At 50.5% G+C, this 17,782-nt stretch overlaps 1 protein-coding gene across 1 annotated transcript in view; it reads left to right on the top strand.

Moving 5' to 3' along the window:
* FNDC1 (fibronectin type III domain containing 1) overlaps positions 1-17,782 on the top strand; it is a 113,305-nt gene that overhangs the window by 35,467 nt on the left and 60,056 nt on the right. The window contains exon 5 of the mRNA XM_070461325.1: positions 14,432-14,638. Within this exon, the coding sequence (XP_070317426.1) occupies positions 14,432-14,638 (207 nt within the window). The remainder of the gene's footprint in view (positions 1-14,431; positions 14,639-17,782) is intronic.

Raw genomic sequence — 17,782 nt, 5'->3', positions numbered from 1 at the left:
TTTATACTTCATATTTTCTTTCCATTCTATTTTAGTTCATGAAACTTACTAATTTTTTTTTTTGACAGTTAAATTACAGCTCAGACTCATGTTTAGCGAAGAGTTCACAATTGGAAATTAAAAAAAATTACTTATTTCTGGCTGTCCTGGGTCTTCTGCTGTGCAGGCTATTCCCTAGTTGTGGTGTGCACCTGAATCCAAACAGCTTGAAGGCACGTGATTCATTATGTGCATCTCCACATTTGTGTCTTGAATTGCATAACTTCAGTGCTGACAATCCATTTGACAGTCTCCACTCCTGTCCCCTAGAATGGAGCTGCTCCCCTCCAAAACCTAGAATCATGAAATTCCCCATCATCTCACATCTTCAATGCCCTCATGTCATTAGACTGTCCAGGCTTTGGGTCTGTAGGCACTTCTCATTGCCAGACTCCAGAAATTGTCTCCTGGCTCATTTCTGGCTTATTTTATCTTGGTCCCAGCATTTCACCACACTCATGTCAGCACGACCATGCCAGCCGCCCCCTATCCCTGGCTCTCTGGTTTTCTCTCCTGTGTGCTAATTGCTGAGCCTGCGGGAGAAATAAGAACTAAGTTCATCCACATTGCAACAGCTTCCTATAGCTGGTTTTCTAAGTTCATCTGCACCCTAGGTTCTGCTTGAAGATTATTCTGTTTGTCCTTTCTCAGTTTCCTTTCTTTCTCTCCAAAACTTGGCCACTTTCTTCAAGTCCCTTCCTCCACCTGCCTTCCTCTCACTTCCAGGTGACCTTGCTTCCCGTCTCCCTGGGAAATAAAGGTCTCGGGGGTGACATCTCTTGTCTCCCTTTCCTTGACTTCTAAGCCTTCATGGCTTCCTTCCCTTCTCCTGGCTCTGAGGAAAGGTTGCTCTTACCGCTTCTCTCTCAGGCTGACTTCATATACAGAAAGCTTCTTTGCGAGCATGGCTAGGACCCAAGGGCTGTTATGGATTCATCTTTGGAGCCCTCCCCTCCGCTATCCGTCTAGCCAAGGCTATGGTTTTTCCAGTAGTCATGTATGGGTGTGAGAGTTAGACTATAAAGAAAGCTGGGCGCTGAAGAATTGATGCTTTTGAACTGTGGTGTTGGAGAAGACTCTTGAGAGTCCCTTGGACTGCAAGGAGATCCAACCAGTCCATCCTAAAGGGGATCAATCCTGGGTGTTCATTGGAAGGACTGATGCTGAAGCTGAAACTCCAATACTTTGGCCACCTGATGCAAAGAGCTGACTCATTTGAAAAGACCCTGATACTGGGAAAGATTGAGGGCAGGAGGAGTAGGGGACAACAGAGGATGAGATGGCTGGATGGTATTGCCGACTCAATGGACGTGAGTTTGGGTGGACTCCAGGAGTTGATGATGGACAGGGAGGCCTGGCGTGCTGTGGTTCATGGGGTTGTAAAGAGTTGGACATGACTGAGTGATTGAACTGAACTGAACTGAACCTCTGCTGTAGGACCTGGCTCAAAAGCTAATTTGGGCAGATGTCAAATTATTTGACAGTGAAACTATGAGACCTGAAAACTTAAGCTTGGCATCTTTCACTTCTTCCTTGGCACTCCTTTCATAGGACATATCTGTGGATGTACCAGGAAGGCTGTCCAAGCATGTGTTTTGGTCTTTTCTATCAGTAGTTCATCAAAATGAGCACCCATCTTCAGGTGCCTTTTCCCTAGTTTGTTTATGTAGATGTGACTGGTGTGGAATTTAAAAACTCTAATCCCACTGTCTTGAGATTGCCTCCTCCCCTAAACTCTTGGCTTAAGAGCATAATGAATCCACCCAACTATAACCATCTCCACCACTCACGGTTAGGCCCCAGAGTCAGGCTCAATCAACAGTGAGACCCTTCAGACGTCTCAGTCATACAATGATGGGGCTCCCCAAGAAGGCTCCAGGCTCCTTTCTAAGAACCCTCTCAGGTTCTAAACTTCCTTCTAAGGTTCTAGGGTTCCTTGCAGGATTGACATTTCATGAATTGACAACACTAAGGCCCTCTGAATGAGTGATCCTAAGCTTGGCAAGCTGTTGGGAACCATTGCTGAGACATGGCTGTTTGCCTTGGTCTCCACCCTACTTAGAATGTTTTAGGCCAGCAAATCCCGAACTCATCTTGGCCAAGGAAGAAACACTGAATTCTAGATTCTGCCTGTTGACGTTGTGAGTGAATACACAGAGGTGCACAGGATAAGGAATCGTCTCCAGTGATATACTGGATGTGCTGCTTTCCTTCTCTGGGTGCAAATGGCAGGCTTTCTGCCAAATGAGCCAAGGAGACACCATGTTAACTCACTTAGACTGACCCGTGTCCGTATGACTGGGTAAGAGGAGCCACTGCGAACCGCATCCTGCATCGCTTCTGCCCTGGGGACACTACCCTGTAATCTGGAGCAGGATCCTGGCTGCCGCGGGCTGGACTTGAGCTTTAAGTGTTTCCCGCTCCAAAGTTTTAAAATTAATTGTGAATCAAAGACCGTCCTCTTTTCATATACTAGTTTCAATTTAAAAAGTCTCCGGCCCACAGGGGATTAATAATGTCTGTGACATTATTTTTCTCAGTAGCTCTCTCATGCAATTATTAGAGTTTTTACAGTATGCAGTTTGGAGGGCAGACCTGGTTTCTGGCTCCTGACCTGGGTGGGGGTGAGCTCCTTGAGGGCAGGGCAGCAATGGTTTACTCATCTTTGTATCTCCAGAGCCTGGGCCAAGCACAAAGTAGGCGCTCAAGGAATGCTCACTGGGTGAAATGCATTTAGAGGCTGCTTCTGCCCCATCCCTGTGCCCAGGAAGTTGAATGCCAGGAGCTCGGGCACCTCCATCTCATTCAGCCACCGACTGTGGGGGTGGCCCTGGCAGGCCGCTTGGTCACCCCAGAGTGGTGTTGTCACTGGTCAGCGGTCCTGGCTCTTGCCTACTGTTTCTTTGGAGGGGCCTGGGTGAAGGATGGCATTGAATGCATTTGGAGACTGGAGTTCCTCAGGGCTGGTTGCTCTGTGGAGTCACAGTTAGGCCCACCTGCCATGAGCTCACCTCCCTCCACGTTCAGATCTTTATCCCTCCATGGCTCAGATCTCTTTATCTGGGTGCTGGTTTCCAAGCTGCCTCTCACATTAGAATGTGGTTCAGTTCAGTTCAGTTCAGTCTCTCTGTCGTGTCTGACTCTTTGCGACCCCATGAACCGCAGCCTGCCAGGCCTCCCTGTCCATCACCAACTCCTGGAGTTTACCCAAACTTGTGTCCATTGAGTCGGTGATGCCATCCAACCATCTCATCCTGTCGTCCCCTTCTCCTCCTGCCCTCAATCTTCCCCAGTATCAGGGTCTTTTCAAATGAGTCAGCTCTTTGCGTCAGATGGCCAAAGTATTGGAGTTTCAGCCTCAACATCAGTCCTTCCAGTGAACACCCAGGATTGATCTCCTTTAGGATGGACTGGTTGGATCTCCTTGCAGTCCAAGGGACTCTCAAGAGTCTTCTCCAACACCACAGTTCAAAAGCATCAGTTCTTCATGTGGTTAGAATGTGGTTAGACTTCACCAACCTCAGAATCCATTCTTTCATCCTAAAAAGTAGGCAAGAGAGACTTGCATGCAGATGTTCTTGGGCGGGACTCCTGAGTTCCAGCCCAGACAAGAATGCCATGGGAAGGACTTAACATGGGCCAACTGCCTAGAGGAGGCAGAAGTGGTGGGCAGTCTTCTCGGACACTAGGGCTGAAACCCACATTTTGCGGTGTTTCATCTCCCTGTCTACAATGATGAATGAGAATATCTGCACATAGCTTTTCTTTTCAGTGAATCCTTAAGACGCAGATGGCGGGGAGCGAGGCCCTTCCCTCCAATGGATGGGCACTTGTTTCAGAGGTTGAGAAGTGGCTGCTTTGACGGGGTGGGCAGGGGCTGTGGATGGCTGGGAAGATGAACTCGTGTGTGGACCTTGAGTGCAATGTCGGCCACCTTTGCCCCCGCCCCCTGGAGGAACCTGTGTAGTTAACAAACCCAGCGTCCTGGTGGGGCCAACATCTTGGGGGCTGGGTGCCATTTTCTGAGTATCTGTCACTGGCTTTTCTTTTGGTGTCTGAGTGCAGAGGAGGGCAGGGTGGAGCAGTGGGTGATGCCCCTGAAGAGAGATGCAGCTTCTTATAAAGGATCCCTGGGCCTGTAGATGTCATTCTAGAAAGAAACCACTTTCTTTGCTCAGTTGTCAAGCTATTCATGTATTGTAACTGGACCTTTCATTTGCAGGTGACATGTTGGATAGCACTAAAAACTGAGCTAACCAATAGCCGTTTACTTTCATTTCTAGAAGACAACTGCGTTGCTGACTCTTTGGCTCCCAAGTGAAATAAATGCAGAAGAGCTTTAGACGAAACAAACCAAACTGCAAAAACCTGGGAAAAGTTTTCCTTAGGATATCTAACACCCCCTTTCTCTTAGCTTACCTCGACCAGGAGGCTGTCTCTGTGTCCTCAGTGAGGTGAGGAAACGCCAGAGGTCCCCATTTCAGCCGTTGAGGAGCTCAGAAAAGGAGACTCGCTTCCTTTGCTTTCTGGGTTCCTCTGGGGCCCTCAGGAAGTGCAGCTGAAAACTGAAGCACCAGCAGATGTGTCCAGATCAGATGCTCCCATGATGTGCGTTTTCATCCTTCACGGAGCAACCTTTACAGCCGGTCCCCTGCAGGATTCCCCCCTCTTGCCTTCCACGCTGACTCAGTGGGGGTTGGGCCAGGAGTGGGGGGCGAGGGAGCTGGGCCCAGGCCAGGGCTCACCCTTGGTGCAGGTGGCTGAGGGCCTCGGCAACTGATATCACTGTTCCAGGCTTATTGGTGAGCCATGGCCCTGAGTAGGACGCAGGGACCTTCGCTAGCTCTGCCTGTGGGGCAGTGGAGAGACTGCTGACCTAACCTACAGAGAGTCCCCTCAAAGGTCTTATGATCTGTGAGACTGAGGCACGTGTCCATGCAGACGGTTGCAGGACTGCTGACTTCCTGTGTAGACTTTGCCCGCGTTGTTCGTGTCCTGCTGGCCACCGTCTTGGGGTGACTCGGCCTCTGCCGCCTCGGTCCTGTGCAGTGACATTGGTGGTGTAGTCTTCACTGATGTTCATAGCAGCACTGGGATCATGGCACCTTTGGGCTTGCCTGGTGGCTCAGATGGTAAAGAATCCGCCTGCAACACCGGAGACCCGAAGTTCGATCCCTGGGTCGGGAAGATCCCCTGGAGACGGGCATGGCAACCCACTCCAGTATCCTTGCCTAGAGAGTCCCCATGGACAAAGGAGCCTGGCGGACTACAATCCATGGGGTCTCAAAGAGTCAGACATGACTGAGTGACTTTCACTCACTGGGATCAAGGTCAGTAACTGATTGACCTTTTTGGATGACATCCTGGAACTGCTGACAGACCGGTCATCTTTGAGGCTTCTCAAACTGGGTCCTCAGAACTTGCGAGAACACAGCACTGCCAGGAGAGCATGACGGGAAGTATTTTCTTGGCAGAGACACCAGGCAGGTCCAACGGGAAGTGTTTTCTTGGTGGCCGGTCATTTAAAATGTTATTTTTGACTTTGAAAACAAACCAAAATATTATAGAGGAGTCTATAAAATTCAAATGCAATTTTGAGATGAAACCGAGATTGTGGATCAGTTACCAATGCTCCAGGCTTGTGGGGGCTGCGTTTGTTTTCTTCGCTGTCACATGAACCTCGGTGAAGAGCATGAGGGGCTCTGTTCAGTGGTAAAGTGATCCAGCGCTTTTGTGAAAACAGACAGCCAAGTCAAACAGGATGGTTGGAGTAGAGTGGTCCCAGGGCGGCTGGAGCATCTGCTTTGTTTCTGAGATGGTCCTGCTGGAGTTTTGAGGACCACGTTTGCGGCTCAGATGCTGGCAGCCCTGTGCCAGCCTGTGGGGTTGGCCTCTGACTACACTGTCCCTGGGTTCCCTGTGGCTTCCTCATCTGGTAACAGCCAGGATGTCCCCACATGATCCTAGGAAGCAGGGAAGAGGAATCCGTGAAGAACTGGGCAGGGGGCGGCAGAAACCTTGAACTGATGGCAGTGAGGTTTGTTTGCTTTAAAAGTTAGCTTTACACGCTTCATAAAGGACTTCCACAGTCCTAACATTACTAACATCATTAGTAATTGGCATTGATTCGCTTGGGGGCAATCAAGGTTCTTTGTTTTTCTTTCAAGATCTTCTCTTTTCTCCCAGTCCCTGAAAAAGCAGCAAGAATGGACTGACTCTGGTTAATGGCTTAGGGGCACTGTGCTAGTATCTCTGAAGGATGCTGAGATATGTGCCTATGACTCTAATTCTCCCCTTGGTGTCCACACTGCTGCCCCGGCAGGCAGCCAGGCCCTTGGAGACTGAAACATGGGTAAATTTAAGGGGAATGGTGTGATGAATGGCTTCTGATGGGATGAATGGACCCACATTCCCTGGAGGGCAGCCAGGCCCTTGGGAACTTAGCCAGCATCTTCTGAAGGCAGGGATGCTCGTGACATGACAGTCCTAGGTAGACGGTGATGCCTGGCTCTGCAGACCAGTCCTTCCCCAGAGGGGCCCCCAGAGGGACGCTCTCCCAGAGGGCCCTGTGTGTATGCCACAGTGTGGCTGCAGGTGACACCAACTCTGCAACCACTGTGAGCTTCTAAATAGGGGTGGAGAGGACCAGGGATGCAGCCCCTGGGTTCCAGTGCCAGCTGAGTGCCTGATGCTATCTGGCTGGGAGATTCTCCCTTACTCTCTCGGGAGATTCTCCCTTACTCTCTCAGAGCCTCACTTCTGTTGTCTGTAAATGGGGTGTTTACTGGGTTATCGTGAGGATGCTTGTCCAGTGCCTTACCTGGCAGGGATCCAGGAGATGGTGAAGGCTGGTGATGCTCTGACAGACACTGTTCGGAAGTGAAGGCATAAGATTTCCTGTGTCCTTCTCGGGCTTCCCTGGTAGCTCAGATGGTAGAGAATCTGCCTGCCATGCGAGAGACCCAGGTTCGATTCCTGGGTCAGGAAGATCCTCTGAGAAGGAAATGGCAACTCGCTCCAGCATTCTTGCCTGGAGAATCAGAGGAGGCTGGTGGGCTACACAGTCCATAGGGTCGCAAAGAGTCAGATATGACTGAGTGTCTAACACTCTCTTGTTAAATAACTGGGCTTGTCCAAGTAAATGACAGTTGAGTGCATCGTTAAATGTACCCGAGGGCCTTGATTGGAGAGGAGAGTGGGGCATTAAAGGGAGACTTTAGAGTAAGTGTTGCACACGTGGTTTTGGGGGAGAAGAGCTCTGGGAGCCTTTCAGAGGTGTTGCAGGGGGACTGACTGTGGGAATTCACCCGGGAAGAAGGAGCCGGTGGCAGACCAAGGCTGTCAGGCGTTGCCAACCTGCCCGCACTCTGGCCTAGGCCGGCATGGGGGGGAGGGCACCCAGACTCAGCGTGGGGGCAGCAGGCACGTGTCTGGTTCCTCGGTTGAGACAGCTGGTGTCATCTCCCCCTGCACCCCAGTGCATCTTCCCTCCCGCCTCCTGCCCTCTCACCTCTTCCTAATCAGGCTCTTTCATCGCTAGCCCACACAAGCTCCGGAATCTCACTGTCCTGGATACAGGTGGGAGGGGCTGTGTTTCCACAAGCTCCACCCCTCTCCCCAAAGGTGTTCTGATGCACAGCGCAGTGTGAGGACCGTGGTCCAGCCTCCTGGGCTGCATTCCCGCCTGCCCTCAGACCAGCGTCCCTGGTGGCCTTGAGGTCTGATGCCTGGGAAGGGTGGGGAGGCTGCCTGGGGCCGAGGCTGGGTGAGGGGAAGGGCGACTCTTACTGGCCCTGGGCTGAGGATGAGGGCTGTCTGCGTGAAGCTTGGAGGCCAGCACAGTGGGTATCAGGTGGGTCAGTGGGACAAACCACTTGCTCTCCAAAGCTCTAGACTGAGGGATCCTTCACGCCCTCCTGGAAACAAGAATGTCCTGCTAGTTGAAACCGGGCCAGGGAAAGCGGTCACCAGACAGCTGGGGCCATGGACTTTCATGCCAATGAAGAGGAGGGGCCGGCTCAGAGTGGTGTGTGGTTGTGAGATGCTGATGAGGATGAGGAATAGTGCTTTCTGCTTATGGTGCAAAAAAACCCACCTGGGTGTTGACAGCCTCGTATATGAGCAGGCTTTCAGGGCACAGTCTTTGGCAATACGTCCACTTCTATATAGTCCACGGGATTCTCCAGGCCAGAATACTGGAGTGGGTAGCCTTTCTCTTCTCCAGGGGATCTTCCCAGCCCAGGGATCAAACCCAGGTCTCCCACATTGCAGGTGGATTCTTTACCAGGTTCTTTGAAACACATTTTTTTTTTTTTTTTTTAGTGTCCACAGAAAACTCTGTGATGCAACCACACACAGCTCACCTTCTGAAAGGAGCCGCCCGCCCACCATGAATCTGATAAAAGAGGGTTTTTATCATGACCAATCACAAACACAACGAGCACTTACTGTGTCCTTGATAGATGTCAGGACAGTGTCAATGACAAAACCCGGAAAGCTAGACACTACCTGACCGAGGAGGAAGCTGAAGTTCAAAAGGCAGTGAGACGTAGACTCAGATTCAGACCCTGGCCTTTGAGCCCGTGGAAGCCCAATTCAGAAGCTACGCGTTTACCTGGCGCTGAATTGTAAACGGGCAAAGAAAGCATCACGTTGAATTTTGGATTTTTTTTGTGTTTGGAAAGAACAGATTTTTTGGACTCCCTACAATTTCAAAATACTTGCCAATTTGCATAGCTGGTGATATACCTCAGGGGCGATGTTCTAATTCTGCCTGGCTTTCAGATGTTTGTTGTAGTTTACCTGGGAATCATTTCACCTCACTGACCTGCTTAGTAGACGGTGTGTGATTAATCGCTGTAGGTCTTCTGAGATCAATTCGTTCTGAGCAACATCAACCTGGTTGAATGGTCTTCGGGGCAACGGAGGGACTGTGTCCTGCCAGGTTCAAAATATACTTAGCACTGGTGGATGTGAACATCATTCCTCTTGGCAATGGTGACTTCCTGTTTTCAGGAGAAAAGGCTTACAGGGACTTATTAGAAAATTTTCAGAAGGCTTCTGTGAGGCTGTCACACACAGCTTGGAGAAAACACTTAGAAAATCTCATTGCAAGGGAACTTGAACCATGTGAACAAATTTTCTTCATGTGCACATAGATTAAAAGAAGGCTCCCAGATGATCTAGAAAAGATCTATAAAAGCTAATTGACAGGGTGTTTCATCCAGAACATTAAAGAAAGGAACTTTTCAAAGTACTTGGAAAAATTGGGGTTGGCTTTAGGGCTGTGTACAGCAGAAGGACATTGTCACCTCACTCTGGTTTCTAGAGTCAGTGGCCTTCTCTGGTTGCTAAGGGCAACCTGCTGAGTAGCTTCTCTGGTTCCTTAGCTATGCTGTCTGATCCACTGAAAAACCGTATACGTGCTGGCCGGGTCCCTTCTCTGTTCACCTGGAACTATCCCAACATTGTTCACCGCCTATACCCCAACACAAAATTGTTGTTGTTGTTCAGCTGCTAAGTTGGGTCCAACTCTTTATGACCCCATGGACTGCAGCACGCTAGGCTCCCCTACCCTTCACCATCTCCCAGAGCTTGCTCAAAATCATGCCCTTTGAGTCCGTGATGCCATCCAACCATCTCATCCTCTGTCGTCCCCTTCTCCTCCCGCCTTCAGTCTTTCCCAGCATCAGGGTCTTTTCAATGACTCAGATCTTCGCATCAGGTGGCCAAAGTATTAGAGCTTCAGCCTCAGCATCAGTCCCTCCAGTGAATATTAGGGGTTGATTTCCTTTAGGATGGACCAGTTTGATCTCCTTGCTATCCACAGAGTTAAACAAACAAAACACATGCCTGCAAATATGAGGCCTACTGTGCAAGGCATTATGCTCACACTTGGAAGGGGGCCTGTCCAGCTTAGAACCCATGTTTCACGTTTATTAGCAGAAGAGATTGGGTGGCTGGTGAGATGGCTTGAATGGATGGGGTCTCGGTGGACGAGCGGGGAGACTGGCATCAGGGCAGCTGCATTCAGCTCGCTGCTTGCTGCTTAGCCATGTGGCCTTGGGTCAGGTGCTTCACCTCTTGATCCTCAGTTTTCTTGTGGGGATTATGACATCTGGCCTTCTTGTCTGGGAGATGTTGGAAGGACAGTTAAAATGAACCACGTGAGAGCGTGTAACCAAGTGTGAGGTTCTGTGTAGAAGAGGCAGTGTGGTTGGTCCAAAGGGCTGGTCTCAGCCCTGTTGCCAAAGCTTGCTCAGCAGGCCTGGCTCTGTTCCGGAACCCTGGTGTGGAGGGTTGGACGGCAGCCCGGAGCCTGTGGGGGGAGCCCATGCAGTCTGAGGGGGCCACGGCTGTCCCTGCCACTGGGCAGTGTGGCTGAGATTTAGTGGGCCTGGCCTGGGTCAGGATCTCAGGCCAAACCCTGTGCCGACTGGGACGGAGCCCCTTGTTCTTGGAACCTCCCCCGTTCCTCTTCCTCAGGGACCCCGGCACTTCAGGACATCCCAGTGGTCTTTTTCCTTCTTTCTGCTTGTTCAGAATTTTGCTCTTGAGTGTCAGGGGTTATTTGTTCTGGAGCATAGGCCCACCGCATTCCCCAAATGAAGAAGACATGTTAGTCGCTCTGTGACCCCATGGACTGTAGCCTGCCAGGCTCCTTTGTCCATGGGATTCCCCAGGTAAGAATACTGGAGTGGGTAGCCATTCCCTTTTCCAGGGGATCTTCCCGACCCAGGGACTGAACCCGGGTCTCCTTCACTGTCGGTGGATACTTCACCGTCTGAGCCGCCAGGGAAGCCCCAAGGCCCCGAGGCGAGGCCTGCTCTCCACCGATGCTGGTTCCGCTGTAAAGTAGATGCTGGGCGGGCCTCAGGGCGGGGACTGGGCCACAGAGTGGGGAACACCACCTCTGCCCAGCGATTTACTTCTTAGCTGAATCTTGTTAGACCCACACTATGCATGTGTTTTCGGTCAACTTGCCCGTGTTGCTGGAGATCATCCCAGAAGTCCCAGGCCGATGGGGGCAGGGGGGCCCTCTGCAGTGGTGGGGAGAGTGGCTGTGTCACCCGGGGCTTTAGGACAAGAGAGATGAGGGCAGCCCTGAGGCTGGGCACATCGGGGACAGCACCGTGGACACCCACCGCATTCCCTGCTGCCCTGGGGAGATAGACTGTGGCCACTGTGGGGGTTGAGGGGAGCCTGCCAGTCCTGCTGGGAAGAAGAGCAGTGCAAATGGCCTGTGGCAGCTTGGGCAGGCGTCATTTCTCACGTCCGCATCACTGAGGGTCCCTTGAGGAGGTATGAGCTTTTCTTAAGCATAAAATGAATACCGTGTATTACTGGCAGACCAACCTAGACAGCGTATTAAAAAGCAGAGACACTACTTTGCCAACAAAGGTCCATCTGGTCAAGGCTATGGTTTTTCCAGTGGTCACGTATGGATGTGAGAGTTGGACTGTGAAGAAAGCTGAGTGCTGAAAAATTGATGATTTTGAACTATGGTGTTAGAGAAGACTCTTGAGAGTCCCTTGGACTGCAGGGAGATCCAACCAGTCCATCCTAAAGGAGATCAGTCCTGGGTGTTCATTGGAAGGACTGATGCTGAAGCTGAAACTCCAGTACTTTGGCCAGCTGATGCGAAGAGTTGACTCATTGGAAAAGACCCTGATGCTGGGAGGGATTGGGGGCAGGAGGAGAAGGGGACGACAGAGGATGAGATGACTGGATGGCATCACCGACTTGATGGACATGAGTTTTGAGTAAACTCCGGGAGTTTGTCGATGGACATGGAGGCCTGGCGTGCTGCGATTCATGGGGTCACAAAGAGTTGGACACGACTGAGTGACTGAACTGAACTGATTGGCAGACATAATTTGTAAATAATTTATTTTCTATTGAAGGATAATTGCTTTACGGTATTGGTTTGGTTTGTGCCGTACATCAGCATGAATTAGCCCTAGGGGTATATAGGTCCCTCCCTCTTGAACGTCCCCCCCACCTGCCGCCCATTCCCACCCTCTAGGTTGTTTCAGAGCCCCAGTTTGAGTTTGCTGAGTCAGAGCAAATTTCCATTGGCTGCCTATTTTACATATGGTAGTGTATATGCATCCATGCCACTCTCTCTATACGTCTTACCTTCTCCTTCCTCCCTGCCACCCTGTTCATAAGTCAGTTCTCTAGGCAGACATCATTTTCACATTATAGACTTCTAAAAAGAAAAGCCCTGTTGCCTGCCCAAAGCTGGACACTCTGGAACCAAACACCAGCCTCAGGGGCTTCACCTGGGAGAGGCTGTGGGCTCACTCCTCTGAGGGGCTTCTGTTACAACAGTGTGTTTTGGTGGTGATAGTTCGTATTGGAGGCATGCAGAGTAAAATGTGACTCAGATGTAACGAGAAAGAAGCCAAGTTTTGTGCTTCCTTTAAAATTTCCTCTCTCGACTTCTGTTCCCCTGCCTATGGCTCATGTCACGTTTCTTTCATAACTTTGCATAAAGCTGAAAATGACTCAAACACTATTCCTGAAAAGTTAAACTTGGTTGTATATTTTGTTCTGATGCATGTCATCCAAAAACGTGCTGACTTCAAAAACCAAACCAAAGTTTCATCGAGACTAAGCATGCCACCCCTTGTCCAGATTTTCCATCTCGTAAGTCGTTTTTACCAGATATTTTCACTACCGGCTTTTGAAAAATGATTCCTACCCTAGCCCCATGTGGACAAGGTCTGTTCAGCAGTGACACATGCTGATGAAGAAAATCCACAGTCACCCACAGATAATGCAAGTGCTTAACGAGACTTGGCAGTCTGGATCTTTCTAGAAACATTGAGCATCCTGTTCTAGGAGTATGAAGGAAGAGGTCCCCACTGGGACTCATAAGAAAAATCAACTCATAGGATTAATGTAAGAACTCATTCAATGAATCAGTACTGTGCTGTTAATGAATTGGACTATTCGTACTAAACACTTTAGACAGTTTTTTTCTTTTCAGTTATAGAGATGAGCATATTTGTCATTTCCATATTGCTTGGTGGTCCCTAATTTTTATAGAGGTTAGATTCTTGAAGTGGAGAGCCCCACCTCTGAACTTGGAATAACACTGAGTTCAGTTTAGTAGAACCCCAGTGAAAGTGGTTACACTCACGTCACCAGGGAGCAAGACAAAATTTTATATAGTTAGTTGATTGTGCTATTGGATTAAAAACAAAAAAATCTCAATAATCACTACTTTGTATATTGGGGAAAATATTTGTTGAACCGTAATATGATGTTCTCTTAGCAGCCTTTAAGAATGAGGGTGCCCAGTGACTGATTAGGTAGCTCCAGCTAATATACAAAAGGATATTCCTTTTGGTTCAAAGACACAGTCAGGTGACTGACTTCTTGGCATAATCATCTCCAATGGCTAGTATTGTGCTGTTGAAACTGACGCTAACTCATGACATTTTGTTTTGTTTTAGTTAGTGTTAAAATATTCACTTAGAAAAAAAAAATATTCACTTAGGTGGGAATTTTCCAGTCTAATAAAATTGGAATTGGTGATGGGGTGATGTACATAGTGGAGGAAGGATGCCCGGGAAACATACCTGGCTTACATAGCCAGAGAGACACTCACTGGGTCACTGGGTCTCTGGGTCCCCTGAAAGGGCTAGGATGTGGCCTGCTGTCAGAAACAGGCACTGTAGTCATCACATAGTCTGTAGCTCTTGTTCCCAAACGTATCGTCAGCTCTTAATCCACATAAAAGCAAAACTTCGATCACTAAGTATTGGCCTTGCTTTGAGAATGTTAACAATGAGAGTGACTCCTGAGACTTATCAGCTTAGTAAGAGTGCTGGAAATGGACTGATTAAGGAGGAAGGCAACAGTAGATGTGGGGCATAGCAGCAGGGTTTGCCTGAAGGGGCATGACTTGGACATGCCAGAGAAATTAAGATCAAAACCAGAAAGCAGGATCGAGCTCTTAGCGAGTCACCATAAAGACAAGGAAAGCCCAGTTTTTTTTTCAAACTTATAGTGGAAAAGCTTCCAGGAAGACAGTTAAAAATAGCATGAAAGTGTGTTTGCTATATTTTACGCTGACCCTTTGCTTTCACCAGGGGATATAGAGTTTTTGGCTTTAAGGGGGCAAGAGGAAATAGATGAAAAGGAACATTGTAAAGCATCAGGATTTTTGGCTGGCAGTCTCACACATGGTATGTTTTCACTTTAAATCCTTGAGACCTCTCAGCCTCCTGTGTGGGGTGGACACCAAGTGTCGATACCCTTGGGGGAAGAATGTTCTTACTAGAACTGGTTACCCAAAGTGGGTGTTGGGCACGCTTTTCCCTCCTCTGTTGGGAGCTCCGGGGTTTGCTGTTTAATGGTCTTGTGTCGTGTCCTCTTTAAGAAAAGGACGTGCCCAACAAGCCCTTGCGGGTCCGAGTCCGCTCATCCGACGACCGACTGTCCGTGGCGTGGAAAGCACCACGCCTGTCTGGAGCCAAGAGTCCACGCCGATCCCGGGGCTTCCTTCTGGGCTACGGAGAAAGTGGCCGGAAGATGAATTACGTCCCACTGACGAGAGATGAGCGAACGCATGAAATCAAAAAGCTAGGTGAGTTTCATGTTCATTGTTGTTCGATGTCTTAATGATCTTGGCGATCATTTTTAGATTTTGAAGCTCCGTTGAACAGAACGTGGTCTTTCGGCTAGGATGTCCATTTTCCAGGTGTTACAGTTTTTCAGATATTCACTGTTTGTTCTGTCCTCCCTCCATGCCTCCATCCTTTTCACCTTCATTAGTGGTGGGACAAGGCCGCCCAACAAGTGCCCATCAGCGACTTCCCGACCGGGGTCATGCTGATGCCATGCTATGGGTCAGTTTTCTGGATGTGCGGGGGGTCGGGGACGGTTGGTGGTGGGGGGTCGGGGACGGTTGGTGGTGGTGAGTCTAATGCTTTTTCCATCTTGGCTCTGAGTTCATCGTTTAGCTTTTTTAAAATATAATTTCATTTGTTTACTTTTGGCTGTGCTGGGTCATCATCGCTGTGTGGGCTTTTCTCTAGTTGTGGCGAGTGGGGGCTCCTCTCTCGTTGCGGTGCACGGGCTTCTCCTTGCAGTGTCTTCTCTTGTTGTGGAGCATGGGCTCTAGGGTGTGTGGGCTTCAGTAGTTGTGGTGTGTGGACTCTAGAGCGCAGGCTTAATAGTTGTGGCCTACGGGCTTAGTGGCTCTGAGGCCTGTGGATCTTCCTAGAGATCAGGGATCGAACCCATGTCTCCTGCGTTGGCAGGCAGAATTCTTCACCACCGAGTCGCCAGGGAAGCCCCATCATTTAGGTTTTTAAGCTTCATCTTAGATCCTGGGGCACTGGACCTTGGGTCCCATCGAGATGAAGTGTGGTGGCAGCTGATGGAGTCTGTGGACCACGCCTGCCCTCCTTCCTCTTTGCAAACTCTCACTGGGTGAAGGAGGCATTGAAGCATTGGCCGTGGAGGCTGAAGGAACATTTGCTGGGAGAGGTTATGAGCTTGGTTGCTTGGTTCGAGGCCTGCTCTCCTTGCTCATCAACAGGCCTGGAGAATGGACACGACCATGCTCCGAGGTGGGGCAGCGATGATCCCTTGGTCCTGGCATTCCTTGGGGGTGGACACCCTGCAGCACTCCTAGAACACTGGTGCTTTCCCGCCTTCCTTTACGCCCCCCCATCTACATGACGAGTTTGGCAGGAGGCACTGGCAAGCGTGGCTGGGCCCTTCCTTCCGCGTCCTCTAGGGGAAGCCGAGGTGCAGAGCACACAGTCTGCTCCGCTTCTCTGTGCCCGAGTCGTGGGGGGCCCAGGGGTGCTGGGGCCATGAGGCCCGTCTGCCTCTGGGGTTTGGTATCAGAAAGCGCACCTGCCCCAAGCTCTCCAGCTCGGTGTGTTCCAGCAAGAGGTGCTGTGGCCCCCCGCTTAGTCTTGTCCCCTTCCTAACTGAATCAGTGCTCAGGCGAGGGAGAGGCTGTGATTTTACTGGGTCCTGCTGAGACTCCAGGGGGTACTGGGGTCTCATCACGACGCAGTTGTGGCCCAGCTCCCAGCACACGCAATGAGAGGCCGGAGGCTACAAGGGCAGGTTTGAGCTGCTGGAGGCGCTGAGCGGGAGGCCGGCCTGGATTTCCTCCCCGAAAGATCCTCGGAAGTTACCTTACTGCTCCGCTCAGACACCTGCTATTGGAAAAGTCAGTTGGGCATTCCCAGGGCAGGATCAGCCTGGCATCCTGTGGGCTTTACAGGGTCTCCACGTGATGGCACAGGCAGCCATGAGTCGGGCATGGCATCGAAGCCTCAAAGTAGATGCTAGGCTTTTTCCAGCATCTGTGTGCTCCAAAGCCACCACTAGGGATTGCGGGAGAGACTGGAGAAATCTGAGTGGTCCATGTTTTGTGAAGGCTGGCTTCAGTATTAGCAGCAAGACCCAGAGCTAGAGGCCTGACACCTCATTCATTCATCCATCCATTCCGGGGCCTGCCCCTAGCCCTGAGTGGTTGTGCTGTGCTGGTTACGTGGCGGTTTTGGGGAGTCAGGCCAAATGCTACACAGAACATCAGCAGAGAGCCGAGTCCCCTTCTTTGCGTTGCTGACACTGCAGGGGAGCACTGTGCCAGTGGAGAGTGTTCACTGCTCGGAGCTCTTTCCTAGACACCACACATTCAAGTGTCCTCTGGTGTCCACGAGTGTTTCATCTGACTGGTTCTGTTCACTTTTTGTTTCCTTAGTAGTGAAGCCCTGGCTTGCCTGAGCATAGCGGAAGGATGTGTTTTTTTTGCTTCCTGAACTTGAGCAAATGTTGGCACTGAGGTGAGGGGTAGGCCCCAATCCCAGCCTGAACAGACAGCTCAGAACTCCACCTGCTAGTTTTGGAATGTTCACCAAATAGAAAGTGTTGGATTGCCATCGTGAAGATCTACGTGACCACGTAGGAGGAGGTCTCACTGGACACTAGCTCATCCTGTCTGGGAGGATGGGGCGATGTGGATTCCCGGGGATGTCGGAGTGGCCTGCTGTGTTCGAGGATGCCGGTCTCCTTATTTTATCCTGTGCAGGATTTTAATTCCACTGGTAACAGAGATGCCACGGAAAGCATGGTACTGCAGGGAATGGCCAAACCTTAAGGAAACTTGGGGAGAAAAATGGGCCTGTGGTCCCGTCAGCAGAAACCCTGGCCTCGGAGTCATTCATCAAACACATCTTCTTGGGCTTCTTCTAAGTCAGGCAATGTCCTGGCATGGCCTCCCCCTAGTCCCCCACGGGGGCAGATGGTACCCAGAGTGCGTAGAGATCACTGTTGTGAAAGCAGCTGCAGGGGACAGAGAAGCATTGGGGGCGGGCGGCTCTCTGGCCTCTGCGAGGCGCCACCAGTGTTGAATCTTGTCGTCAGAGGAGCCCCCGGGGGTGGTGGGAATACGGAGGGGGAGGAGGTAGCCAGCCGAGGAGGTGGGAGCCGGACAGTAACGAGCCTTTGGAGTGCTTCAGGACATTTCCGCCGACCTTCAGGAGTCAGTTTCTGCCATGTCACACTGAGGTCAGGAAGTGAGGGGAGTCGGTGGCTCTGAGGAGCGGGGGTGGGACCTGGGGCCCCAGGGGTCCCCTGGGTGGTGATGCTGCGCTCGTTTTGGAAATTTTGTTGCTACTCTATTCAATGCTAAAGGAGCATGGGAAGAAGTGTGCTTGTATACCACTGGGTCTTTATGGTATTTCTATGAAAAAGTGGTGAACTG

This window comes from Odocoileus virginianus, chromosome 34 (assembly GCF_023699985.2).
Source record: "Odocoileus virginianus isolate 20LAN1187 ecotype Illinois chromosome 34, Ovbor_1.2, whole genome shotgun sequence".
In the NCBI taxonomy this organism is placed as follows: Eukaryota; Metazoa; Chordata; class Mammalia; order Artiodactyla; family Cervidae; genus Odocoileus; species Odocoileus virginianus.
This window is presented reverse-complemented; position numbering and strand designations above follow the sequence as displayed.